The 14,558-nt window shown below is 29.5% G+C and overlaps 1 protein-coding gene across 2 annotated transcripts in view; it reads right to left on the bottom strand.

The window, feature by feature from the left end:
- Nucleotides 1-2,994: 2,994 nt before the first annotated feature.
- Nucleotides 2,995-14,558, bottom strand: part of LOC126842364 (BTB/POZ domain-containing protein 9-like) — an 81,368-nt gene continuing 69,804 nt past the window's right edge. The window contains exons 1-11 of one of the 2 annotated variants that reach the window (XM_050579302.1): nt 7,480-7,603; nt 6,765-6,879; nt 5,710-5,793; nt 5,354-5,483; nt 5,029-5,259; nt 4,686-4,953; nt 4,491-4,620; nt 3,997-4,229; nt 3,679-3,913; nt 3,342-3,531; nt 2,996-3,281 (exon numbers count right to left, since the gene is read on the bottom strand). In XM_050579302.1, the coding sequence (XP_050435259.1) occupies nt 3,180-3,281; nt 3,342-3,531; nt 3,679-3,913; nt 3,997-4,229; nt 4,491-4,620; nt 4,686-4,953; nt 5,029-5,259; nt 5,354-5,483; nt 5,710-5,793; nt 6,765-6,879; nt 7,480-7,531 (1,770 nt within the window). In that variant the 5' untranslated portion in view covers nt 7,532-7,603 and the 3' untranslated portion in view covers nt 2,996-3,179. Of the gene's footprint in view, nt 3,282-3,341; nt 3,532-3,678; nt 3,914-3,996; nt 4,230-4,490; nt 4,621-4,685; nt 4,954-5,028; nt 5,260-5,353; nt 5,484-5,709; nt 5,794-6,764; nt 6,880-7,479; nt 7,604-14,558 lie in introns of those variants that run through there. The other variant, XM_050579303.1, reaches the window with a different exon arrangement.

Genomic DNA, 14,558 nt, shown 5'->3' on the forward strand with positions numbered 1-14,558 from the left:
TACTACCATCTCAGACACATTATAAAATAAATATAATATTTTTGTCATCATACGGTAAAATAGACCAACACATAACGCATGTTTACAAACTCATATTTAGTTTAATTATAATTAGTAAAAAAAATATGAAAATTTATTATTTTTGTTTAATTAACATACCCTGTAAAATTATTCCCAAACGTTATTTTAATATTATTTATACTTGTTGGATGGGGCAAGTATACCATAGTACCGCCAATATTGCAAGATATTTTATACTATTATCTCATTAAACGAAGTATTTAATGATTGTGTAAGACAAATCACTATGAAACCCTATCCCAGCTGATGATGTGTATAATTGTATACACATTATCACATTATTTATAAAAGCCATTTTAAACAGCGACTGGCTTCAGAAATTATTTTTCCCTTATAACTAGTGGAATTCCTGGTTTACTTATTTTTAACGTCGCTGACGACCTGAATATTTTGATACTTAATGGAATATGCCGATGGATATTTTTGAAAATTGATAAGACTTTTTTTAATAGAATTGGGCACTCAGAATAAAGGCTTTTATCAACCCAAAAGCAAGACGAGTACAATTATATTTTTTACTCTTAAATAGGGTATCATTTTGATGGTTTTTTTCCTGAACTATGAAATTGACCAAAAAATATTACAATTTTAATATTATCTGATGTTAAAGTGCTGTAGAGTAACGCGTGCAGATAAAAATAACTCTACGTGCTCTACTCGTGCTATTTTGTTTTTGTTAATTATTACATTTTAGTGTTTATTGTAGATACGAACAAAAGCTTAGTGACAAAGTGGATGATATTTTTATTATTATTATTTTTTAATTATTTATCATATAATCACAAGTACTTTATTATTATTAATATTGTATAAAAATCCTAATAACTATGTTCTCTACTATTGACCAGTATGCTGTGTCGTTATATATAAAATAATTAAGTTTCAGCGATCGTTGTTTAAGTAAAATGTATGATGCTGACGTTAAAAAATTGTACTTAACAAACAATAATAAAACTAATAGTTATAAATACAATACTTTTCGCTTAGATATAGACTACTAATGTCGTTGAACAAGAAGTGAGAGTGATCGATTTGCTCGGAACCGGACGGATTGGCCGATGACGATGGATCAGAAATTGCTAAAAAAATAAAACTGTTTTTGAAAACGAATTGTACAGTTTTTTTACGATATTAATTAACGTCCAGCTATCTGGTTTTAATTTTTTAGAGACTATTTTAGACAATATAACAATTCAGTAAGGAGGTTTGCGAAAGGAAGTTAAAAACTAATTAGGCCATCAATTAGTGAGCGAATAGCAAATACCGTAGATTACGATCATTTCCATAATTGTATTCAAAACTTACCGTTTAAGATTATATGCTTCGATTATAAGGAGACAATTATTTATGTAGACGCGTCTGAAATATAATATAACGTACCTGGAGTTGACCTTAAAACGATGAGCACAATCAAATAAAATATAAACACCATCATTTTATGCGTGTTAATATGATTTATGAATACTATACGCAACACTTATAAAAAAAATACACCGTCCATGGGTATTGAAAACCAAGTGAAATATATTGTTTCAATAAAAAAGCGCACAATTTTTTAGCAAACGTGATAGTGTTTTTAAAAGAAAGAATTATGTACACTACTGATGTGCGTTTTTTGTGCGATGCCTCGTTGAATTTGATCGTGCAGTAGCAAAATTTATAGGCAGGGTTTTTTTTTTATATTTATCTTTAAAAATGTATTGAGAAAATAAAGTTTACAAAAAACGTCTTCGTTAGGGGAAAATAGGAAATTCAGTTGCTATACTTTTTTTATAAACATATAACAACTTTACCAAATTTAGTGTTTGCGTGTAGTGTAAGTATACCGCAAATGTAATAATCAACGAGACCGTTTAGTTCAAATTTTCATTTATTCGCGTTTTGTACTCACTGAGCCCTGCTGGATTTTAGGGATTTTTAAACAATTATTAAGTTATATTTAGTATTAATAGTAGTTGAGTTAACTTTGAAATTGCTAAAACAGTGTTTTTCAACCGCAGTAAAGTAAATATTACCTTATATTTAATTAAATTAAATTTATGCTGATCCAGTATTTATCCAGAACAGTTATTTGCTTTATTATTTATTTTAATTTTAATTGATTACATAAGTATAACACTGTATTAAATTTGTCTAAAAATAAACCTAACTGGTCATGTGTGCAATGAGTTTTTTCAAGGTTGACATTACTAAGTGGTAGTGGAAGTTCTTTTGAACACAACAAGCACCGGCGATAGTAAGACCTCGATAAATTAGTCGATAAATAACCCCCCCCCCCATCTCCTTCTACCAATTCAGGACCTCTTATTCATACTCTGTAAGTTGGAAATGGTTTTCCTCCCATGTGAGTCTTCAGAAAAGTTAAAAAGATGAAAGTTTGAAGGCATCAAGTCAGAGGAATACACGGGGTTGCTCAAAATGCCCCAAATCAATACTTTCAAAGACATTCCTAAAGAAAATTAAATCGATTTTTTTTTTTGAGATATCCGTTTTTTGCGCCAAACATTGTGACACATGCTTATCTATGACATTTAGCTCAGTCCTTAAAACAGGGTATAATATTCAGTGAAAAAACCGATCTAAGAGTCTGCTAACAGAACTTGTATCCAACTTTCTTGTCGAATTTTGTCACTTATGGGAAGAGATAATCCGAAATTTTTGAATTTTTCATTCTCCTACCGACAACGTCAAATGTGGTTTGGGAGAAATAAAACGTATAATTACAGACAAACGTGAGCTAATATTGTTATGTTTTAAAAAACTGTATATATTCGTATGTAAACGTTACATTAAATGTTATATATACTTACAATGCATTAAAAATAACTCAAAGAACCTACTGATAACGCGGTCAAATGGACAACAACACTAGACATCCAACTGTAGACACCTTAACTATTGACAAACTTACAACATAAAATATCTTATTTCTTATTTTATTTATCCTTTTTTTGCATAAGTAACTAATAATAGTAATAATTTAATTGAATATATATATATAATTATTAAGCAATAAAATTGAAAGTAACCCATAATAATAATATGTAAAACACCCCATTAGTTCCATATAGAAGTTGGCCCTCTGGCGAATGGTGGCGCTATTTCCTACTCAAAAGCCGCCGTAGCGACTGCCACTGTTTTGTGATTTTAGAATCTAGCGATACTTGAGCGGGTGCCTCCAAATATACAATTCTAAAAGACTACAAAAAAAAAATGTTTTAAAAAATATTTAAGAACCACTCTTAGATTAACTATTTTACTCTGTCATCATTTGAAGTGCGAATGCCAGTAATACGTATATACGCTACCGGCCTTTGATCAAATTGCAACAACTGCCAAGATCGTGCCGATTTATTAGACTTATCTGCAATCACGTCCCATTCTACATTATTCACTGAAACTTCAACAGTGTAACCGTAGGTTCGGCTATAGTAGTCCCAAAGCAGCATCCTATAAATAATGACAATACTAATATAATCTTAATCTTATTGCCACAGTTGACCTAAAATTATTTTTGAATATAATTTAGGCACAAATTATATATATAATTAAATAATAGAAATCAAAGTAAAAGTTAAATGTTATGTAAACGATTACCTCATTGAACTTAGCACATACGGTTGGGCGAGTTGAACCTCTATACACTCCGATTCCAGGTAATGAAATGTATATCCACGATACTTTGCGGAGTATCCATAGTTTTTATATTCATCATTTAAAATGTTGTTATTAGCCCAATGGGGCCATGTCGACCTTTGTATGGTATAAGAATTCGGAATTCCTTTGATTAAAGTAGCATTCATAGATGATAAAGCAACATTAAACCTTGGAGCTAGTAGGTTAAAATCAGTTAATTAGATAAATAATTTTTATTTATATTATTCAAAGAACGAGTAACTTTCGTGTTGTCCTTACCAACTAATCCATTTTTGATTTCCACCAAGTGCATTTTGTCCGTATTGTACATGACTTTTAAAAATTTAAAAGTTTTATTACTAGTATTTTTGGTGCCAACAACACGGATGTACTTAACATATATTCGGTTAATCCACAAACGTTGAATTGACCGACAATCATAATTTGAATGATTAATTACACGCAACCAATCGAGCCTATCCACTGATACATCAATGTAATAAGAGTAAGTGCTAAAATAACAAGAATTCGATCAAATGAATACCTTTGTATTTTTTTTATCAATAAAGATGTCAAAAAAGCAAATAATAATTTTTGTGCAAAAAAGATTAAAACAATTATTATAAGTCATAACTGATTGATCAGTGCATAAACAAATTTTTCTATTTATTAATAACAACTATTAAAATAATTCGTAAAAAAATAAATTTTAACCTTATTTGTATTCAAATACAATTATACTTGATTAGAAATATTGATAAATAAAAACGCACCATGAATATACGTCACATAAATTCATTTCGATATAGTTTATATTCGATGGATGATCCAACATGATCATGGTACCACCGTCAATTTGAGAAACCTCTATCGAATTTTCTTGAGCGAAATTCACATTTGGTTCTAAAGAATAAAGTAGTTGTTACTAACATAGTTCGCTTAACATATTATATTTGCATTGAGTATACCTAATCGTCCTCGATCATTTAATGTTTGTGTGAGGGACTTCTTTATGACATCTAAAATATTTCTATCTGAACGAACCAGCTCAGATCCCCTAACTTCAAACAGTTCTTCTTTATCCATAAGCTGATATCTGACGGCAGATAAAATGTTGATTTTATCGTCAGGAGCTAGGTTGTCTTGGTTCTTTTTGATCCAGTGACAAACCGCACGGAATATATCCAATTCGTTAGCGTACGCCGTGTCACGATTGAGTATTAGTTGCAATGCTTCCTAAAAAATAACATTTCTGTCATAACTAGTTAGCTAACAAGAGCAATGTTGATTTTTACTATTAAATATAATTACAGCCGACAAAGAGAGAGAATCTTTAGATTGCAATACGTCCAAAGTGTGTATGTCAATAAAATTGATTGATGCGTCTTCGAGTTCTTTGAGTTGATAGAAAAGTGCCACAGAAAACAACGAACTTACAATGTGTACATCGATGTTATTACACAAGTACTCGGACAGTGAAAATTGTAAGTTTTCAAAACGCCATACATTCGAAAGAATTAATAATTCCAAAATGATATTACTCTAATAAATGAAAAAACACATGGTATTATGTGTATTTAACAAATCCTTTTCTCTAATATATATTTATTTTCTTATTTAATAAATTATAAGTTACTTTTAGAATGCTTAAGTTTATTCGACCAAAATATATATATTCAAGAAGCACTTTAAATGATGTTGGTGATCCTTCCTTTATTGGCACATCCTTATTATAAGTTTCTATATGACCGTTATACAGTAATGCACTAAAGAATTTATTCAATATAAGCATAAAAAAATGCATTATAATATGTTCTACAACCTGTAAGGCACATTGTTTGGGCTACACAATTTATTTTCGTTTAGTTTGAGTATGTTAGGTTATAATGAACAGCTATGTAATAAGTCATACAATCATATTGCATTACTATTAGAACAATTGACAAACACTTAAAAAAGAGAACAATATGATAAAAGATAAGATATTATTACCCGAAATAATCACTGCGTGAGGCTAACACAGCACGATGGGCGTGGAATCGTTTATTATCTACAACTAAAACAACATCCGAAAACCTAAAATATATATTAAAATTTACAAATACTACAAATTAATAATAATTAATGTATAATATTAAATCTTTAAAAATAATACAAAAAAATTGCAAAAAAAAGTTTATTCATACACTGCTTTTGCTTTTTTATATATTTAAATTACATTCTGATAAAGTATATGCATTTGTTCTATTGATTGAAGGAAGTGTTTCAGCAATAGCTGTTTAAGCATAATCAATGGTGTTAATTTTAATAGTCATAATCCGTAGCTAATATCGAGATTTTAGTTTAACTAGTGTAGCTTAATATAAACGCTAAAATTTGTAAGTCAAAATCTGTAAGATTCGTCGTGGTTATAAAATAACTTGATTTATCTATTAACGGTACTGTTATGGGGGGTTAGCTGGACACTGATGCCCAGGTGGTCACTAAACATAGCATCAAAATATAATTTTTCAAAACAATAAAAAAATGAATCTATCATTATATCTGTTATAGGAAAAATAGAAAACATATTAAATTATAATAAAGACTTTAAATAAGAATACATTGCAGTAAGAAAATTAATTATTCAAATTCTTCCATAGTTCTTAAACAGCAAGAGCCAGTAAATAGACATGGTAGAAAATAGTAAAATTTAAGATGTATTATGTTAATTGTTCATCATTTGTAAGTCTGTATTATTTATTTCTATCTTGTTTGTCCCTAATATTTTTTAATTTTATTGCTTATTTTTTTTTTATGTGTCAATTTTATATTTTATAATATGTTTGTTTTGTTTATAAGAATTATTTTTATTTTCTAGTTCATTTTTTTTTTTTTAAGGGCACGTTATAGTAGGCAACACTGTTATTATACATATATATATATATATGTACAGGTCATTACACAGGTTATGTGTTTAATACTAAATAAAATTGAATATTCTTAATAATTAAAAACCACCAGTCCTTTACATCTAATGGAATCTTATAAAATGTCATAATACATACTTTTCATTTAAATACAGATTGCTAATGTCGTTGGATAAGAAGTGAGTGTGATCGATTTGCTCGTAACCGGCCGGATCGGCCGAAGACGATGGATTCTCGGTAGGAACAGACAATGCTAAAAAATAAAATTTATTTTCACAAACGATTTTGTATTGTTTATTTACAGTAAGCGATAGCGTCCAGCCAATTGATTTAATATTTATTTATAAAATTGTGTATTTTAGTTTTTTAAAAAAATAATAATGGTAGTTTTGATGGACGAGTGTAACATAGTTTTATAATTGTAAAGTAATTGAACAATTTTTCATTTATTTTTAAATATTGTTTTTCAAATGAAAAAATAACAATAATTTAATTGCGTATTTGCAGTACGGTTTAATAATAATTGTGAAATCTTTTACCATTTTTAGCAATTAATATAAAATTAAGGGCACCGACTACAAACTAACCTTCCGTTAAATTTGTTAAACATATCAAATTAGCTTCCACCAGAGCTTTATAGCGCTTAACTTAGTCATTATAACTAGTCAGCAAGGAGGTTTTGTGAAAGGATAAGTAAATCTTACTAGGCCATCTTTTAGTGAGAAAATAGCAAATACCGTAGATTACGATAGTTACCATAATCGGGTTCAGAATATATCGCTTAAGATTATATGCTTCGATTATAAGGAGACAATTATTTATGTAGACGCGTCTGAAATATAATATAACGTACCTGGAGTTGACCTTAAAACGATGAGCACAATAAAATAAAATATAAACACCATCGTGTTATACGTGTTAATTCGATCAATGAATACTATAAGAATCGCTTATAAAAATAATACAATGTCCGTAGGTATTGAAAACCAAGTTTAAAATATTGTTTTAATAAAATAGCCACACAATTTTTAGCATACGCGATGTTGTTTATAAAAGAAACAATTATGTACACAACTGGTGTGCGTTTTTTGTGCGATGCCTCGATGAATTTGATCGTGCAGTAGCAAAATTTATAAGCAAGGTACCTTTAAAATAAAAAATATTCTCGTTAATTATTGTATTTTCAGTTCATGTAACACTATTGTCGTATATAAAACAGAACTATCGGTTTTCAGAAAATCAAAAACACGGGGGCCCAAAAAAGGGGAACTATGTTTTTTGTCTTAAAAAAAATTTATCGAGAAAAGAAATGTCTGCATAAGTCGTGTTCGCTAGGTGTAAATGTAAAATTAAGCTAAAATACTATTGTTGTAAACATATAATACTTCACCTTAATGATTATTTATATGTACTCGTTTTCTTCTTTTTCATCGGTCATGCTATAGGTGACTTTAAAACAATTTGCCACTTGCTATTCCAAGAAGGTATATTGTTTCCTTATACCAAGTGCCGCCAGTTATATAGTAATTATGACATAACAAATCCTTTGTGATTTTAAAAAGTAAGAATGCTCTATTGAAAGCCAACTATTATCTTTACTACTACAGGTATTCATCACAACGGCTCTGGTCAGTGGTATACTGATTTAACTCACACAACCGTATATGCTTAGTTTAATGGGGTAGTAGTTTAAGTAACTTAAAATTTATATAAAACTTAATTTAAATTCATTCAAATTACTATAACTTAATTATTATTAAATTGTTTTGAGTACATTTCTATTACAGCATTATTTAATTTGTCTAATAATATACCTACTTGGTCATATATGTAAGCTTTATTAGAAATTTAGATTTTATAATTTATTTATAAGTATAGACATTGTTTAGTATCAATTCCTATGCCCCTCCAACATAAAAAAAGCAATGACAAATTTAATTGGACATCCTTATCTAAATTAATATTGAGTTAAAATTAAGTAATTTATTATTGTTATACTTATATCTACCTATTTATATAAATATATACCTATTAAGGTATTTTATATCTATTAAGCTAGGATTAACGTGAACTAGTCAAATAAAAAGTTCGGACAGTAAGAAAAGGGAATTTCATTTATCTATACATATTAGATAAAAATGAAAATTACTTATAATGATATGTAAAAAACCCAATTAGTTCCATTTAGAAGTCGGCTTTCATGCAAACGGCGGCGTTATTAAAGACCGAAACGGCGTAATATTAAAGGCCACCGTTTTGATTGGACGTCGGAATCTAGTGAAATAGATGTACCCAAATATACACAATTCAAAATCTAAACAAAAAAAAGTTCTTAAGAAATAAAAGAAAACCTCATAGATGAATTATTATACTCCGTCATTTTTTGATGTTTGAACGCCAGTTAAAAGTTTATACACTATCGGCCTGCGTTCAAATTCCAAAAACTGGCACGATCGTGCCGACTTTATCGATGTATCTACAATTATTTCCCAATCATCATCATTGACCGAAACTTGTAAATTATACCCACAGGTTCGGCTATAGCCATGATTAAGCAGCATCCTATAAATAATTATAAAACTAGTAAAATCCTGATCCTATTGGCAGAGGTAACAAAATGTTTTTTTTTTTTAATAATATTAAGTTTTATTTCAGGCACAAATAATATAATTAAATAATAAAAACCAAAGTAAAAGTGAAATGTTATGTAAATGATTACCTCATGGAAATAAACACATACGGTTAAGGGAGTTTAACCAGTATACTATTTGATTCTCTTTCGACTTCAATTGCATCCAAAGATGTTAAAGCAACATTGTACTTTGGAGCTAATTGATTTAAAATTAATTGAGTAGACAAATATATTTTTTTAATATTATTTAAGGAATAAGTACGGGTTGTCCTTACCCACTAATCCGTTTTTGATTTCCACCAATTACATTTTGTCCGTACTTTAAAATCGTTAAAATTCTTATTACTAGTATTTTGGGTGCCAACAATTCGGATTTACCTGTCAAATCTTCGGTTTTTTTTTTTTATAAATAAATGTGTCAAAAAAGTTATAACTATAAAAAATTGTTCAGTGAATAAAAAACATGAATTTGAATATATATATTATTATTTATTTGTATTTAAATTGAGTACATAAGTATTACATCATGTTTAGATCATCCAACTGTAGACACCTTAACTATTGACAACCTTACAACATAGAATATCTTGTTTATTATTTAATTTATATATATTTTTTTGTGCAGTAGTAACTAATAACAGTAATAATTAAATTGAATATACATATTTATTAAGCAATAAAATTGACAGTAACCTATAATAATAATACGTAAAAAATACCATTAGTTCCATATAGAAGTTGGCCTTCAGGCGAATGGTGGCGCTATTTCCGACTCAAAAGCCGCCGTATCGACTGCCACTGTTTTGTGATTTTAGAATCTAGCGATACTTGAGCGGGTGCCTCCAAATATACAATTCTAAAAGACTACAAAAAAAAAAAATGTTTTGAAAAATATTTAAGAACCACTCTTAGATTAACTATTTTACTCTGTCATCATTTGAAGTGCGAATGCCAGTAATACGTATATACGCTACCGGCCTTTGATCAAATTGCAACAACTGCCACGAACGTGCCGATTTATTAGACTTATCTGCAATCACGTCCCATTCTACATTATTGACTGAAACTTCAACAGTGTAACCGTAGGTTCGGCTATAGTAGTCCCAAAGCAGCATCCTATAAATAATGACAATACTAATATAATCTTAATCTTATTGCCACAGTTGACCTAAAATTATTTTTGAATATATTTTAGGAACAAATAATATTATAATTAAATAATAGAAATCAAAGTAAAAGGTAAATGTTATGTAAACGATTACCTCATTGAACTTAGCACATACGGTTGGGCGAGTTGAACCTCTATACACTCCGATTCCAGGTAATGAAATGTATATCCACGATACTTTTGGGAGTATCCATAGTTTTTATATTCATCATTTAAAATGTTGTTCTCAGCCCATTGGGGCCATGTCGACCTTTCTATGGTATAAGAATTTGGAATTCCTTTGATTAAAGTAGCATTCATAGATGATAAAGCAACATTAAACCTTGGAGCTAGTAGGTAAAAATCAGTTAATTAGATAAAACATTTTTATTTATATTATTCAAAGAACGAGTAACTTTCGTGTTGTCCTTACCAACTAATCCATTTTTGATTTCCACCAAGTGCATTTTGTCCGTATTGTACATGACTTTTAAAAATTTAAAAGTTTTATTACTAGTGTTTTTGGTGCCAACAACACGGATGTACCGAACATATATTCGGTTAATCCACAAACGTTGAATTGACCGACAATCATAATTTGAATGATTAATTACACGCAACCAATCGAGCCTATCCACTGATACATCAATGTAATAAGAGTAAGTGCTAAAATAACAAGAATTCGATCAAATGAATACCTTTGTATTTTTTTTATCAATAAAGATGTCAAAAAAGCAAATAATAATTTTTGTGCAAAAAAGATTAAAACAATTATTATAAGTCATAACTGATTGATCAGTGCACAAACAATTTTTTCTATTTATTAATAACGACTATTAAAATAATTCGTAAAAAAATAAATTTTAACCTTATTTGTATTCAAATACAATTATACTTGATTAGAAATATTGATAAATAAAAACGCACCATGAATATACGTCACATAAATTCATTTCGATATAGTTTATATTCGATGGATGATCCAAAATGATCATGGTACCACCGTCAATTTGAGAAACCTCTATCGAATTTTCTTGAGCGAAATTCACATTTGGTTCTAAAGAATAAAGTAGTTGTTACTAACATAGTTCGCTTAACATATTATATTTGCATTGAGTATACCTAATCGTCCTCGATCATTTAATGTTTGTGTGAGGGACTTCTTTATGACATCTAAAATATTTCTATCTGAACGAACCAGCTCAGATCCCCTAACTTCAAACAGTTCTTCTTTATCCATAAGCTGATATCTGACGGCAGATAAAATGTTGATTTTATCGTCAGGAGCTAGGTGGTCTTGGTTCTTTTTGATCCAGTGACAAACCGCACGGAATATATCCAATTCGTTAGCGTACGCCGTGTCACGATTGAGTATTAGTTGCAATGCTTCCTAAAAAATAACATTTCTGTCACAACTAGTTAGCTAACAAGAGCAATGTTGATTTTTACTATTAAATATAATTACAGCCGACAAAGAGAGAGAATCTTTAGATTGCAATACGTCCAAAGTGTGTATGTCAATAAAATTGATTGATGCGTCTTCGAGTTCTTTGAGTTGATAGAAAAGTGCCACAGAAAACAACGAACTTACATTGTGTACATTGATGTTATTACACAAGTACTCGGACAGTGAAAATTGTAAGTTTTCAAAACGCCATACATTCGAAAGAATTAATAATTCCAAAATGATATTACTCTAATAAATGAAAAAACACATGGTATTATGTGTATTTAACAAATCCTTTTCTGTAATATATATGTGTTTTCTTATTAAATACATAATAATTTACCTTTAGAATACTTAAGTTCAATCGACCGAAATAAATATACTTAAGAAGCAATTTAAATGATGTTGCTGATCCTTCCTTTATTGGCAGCTCCTTATTATAAGTTTCTATATGACCGTTATACAGTAATGCCCTAAAGAATGTATTCAATATTAGCTTAAAAAAATGCATTATATGTGCTACAACCAGTAAGGCACATTGTTTGGGCTACACAATTTATTTTCGTTTAGTTTGAGTATGTTAGGTTATAATGAACAGCTATGTAATAAGTCATACAATCATTTTGCATAATTACTATATCACTTGTTTACTTGTTTTACAAAAATATATTAATATTGTCATAAATATGTATAAGTGGTAATGGTTCATAGTATTAATTTATATCAAGCAAGAAAACTAACAATTATAGATTACAAAACAGTAAAAAATCTTAAGGCAATCAATACTGCTGTTTTTCAAAAACATTTAGGTTGGTTAATTAGAAAATTATTGAACCTAACCTAACCATAAAAGTTAAAAAATATGCATTTCTAAAAAATAGTAAATCGTATAAAAAAAATTACTATTAGAACAATTGACAATCAGTTAAAAAAGAGAACAATATGTTTAAAGATAAGATATTATTACCTGAAATAATCACTGCGTGAGGCTAACACAACACGATGGGCGTGGAATCGTTTATTATCTACAACTAAAACAACATCCGAAAACCTAAAATATATATATCAAAATATAATAGTAATATACTTATAAATAGGTACTAAAAATGAATAACAATTTATGTATAATATTAAATCATTAAAAATAATACAGAGAAATTCCAAAAATATGTTTAGTTATAAACTGCATTTAATGGCAAGGAGTTAAAATAGACCATGTGGACAACCCCAAGGAGTGAAACTGGACCGTGCTCTAACATATAGGATGTACATTGCGAAGATTCAGAGAAAAAAGTTGCGACAAGAAATAATAAATTAGCAAAAATTAGCAGGGACAAAATGGGGTGCTTGTCCAAAGGGACTTCGAATGTCCGGTCTAGCCCTTTGTTATTCAGCCGGAGAGTATGCCAGGTCAGTATGGCGGCTTTCAGCACACGCCAAAAAAGTAGACGTTGCCTTTGATAACACAAATAGAATAATTACTGGATGTCTGAAACCCACGCCTGTAGGAAAAATACAGATTTTAAGTGGGATTGCTCCTCCAGATTTAAGAAGAGAAGTAGCAGCGATGGTGGAGAGGAAGAAACAGATAAATTACCACAGACAATCCATGTTTGGTGAAGTTCAAATTAATAGGCGACTCAAATAAAAAAAAACCGTTATCAAAACTAGTGAACCCATCACAGAAATGCCAACAGTAACAAGACTAAAAAAGTGGCAAGAACGCGTCACCGATAACGACAAAAGTACAATATGGGGACATCAGACAGAATCCCTCCCCCCAGGATACAACTTACCTTGGTGCACATGGAAGACCATTAACAGAATACGTTCGGAAGTAGGAAGAACTAAAGAAAGTATGCGGAAACGGGGCCTAACCACAGTCGCGGACTGTGAATGCGGGAACGTGCAAACAAAAAGATATTTATTGGAATTGAAGGACAACAATTAAAGGACAATGCAATTAAAATTGCTGATTTCCGGGAGAAGAAGGGGATTTAAAACTCTACCATTGACCGACACGAAAAGAAGAGAAGAAGATAAACTGCTTTTGTTTTTTAAATATTTTATACATACTACATCCTGATAAATTTTATGCATTTTGTATCCTTATTTAAGGGAATGTTTCAGATATAGCTAATTAAGTACATTCAATGATGCTGATGTTGATATTCATATTTGTGCATAGCAAGTTGCTAGTTGTAGAGTTAAATAGTTTTAAGCTGATATTTCAATAAAATAAATAATAATAATCATAATCTTACACGATTTGGACTATAACATAAATTAAAATATCCGGCTTTAAGGATATAATGTTATAAATTGAATGGCGTTAAGCAGAAAGCAACCAACCCACAAAATAGAGATTTCAGTTTAACTAGTGTAGCTTAATATAAACGCTAAAATTTTCAAATCAAAATCTGTAAGATTCGTCATGGTTATAAAATAAGTTCGTTTATCTATTAACAGTACTGTTATAGGGGGTCAGCTGGACACTGATGCCCAGGTGATCACTAAACATAGCATCAAAAAATAATTGTTCAAAACAAAAAAAAAATGAATCAATTACTAAAAAAACAATTAATGGTGAAATGTATGTGTATACATGCTAAAGTAATTTTCTATTGATGCTTGTAAACTTAAATGTTGTTATACGATTATGCTTTTTCTATAGTGGATTATGACTGCACTACAATTTTAGGTCTA

This window comes from Adelges cooleyi, unplaced genomic scaffold (genome assembly GCF_023614345.1).
Source record: "Adelges cooleyi isolate 19-005CV unplaced genomic scaffold, UGA_ACOO_1.1 ACOO_flye_CR_arks_rails_tigmint_CR_PRNA_519, whole genome shotgun sequence".
In the NCBI taxonomy this organism is placed as follows: Eukaryota; Metazoa; Arthropoda; class Insecta; order Hemiptera; family Adelgidae; genus Adelges; species Adelges cooleyi.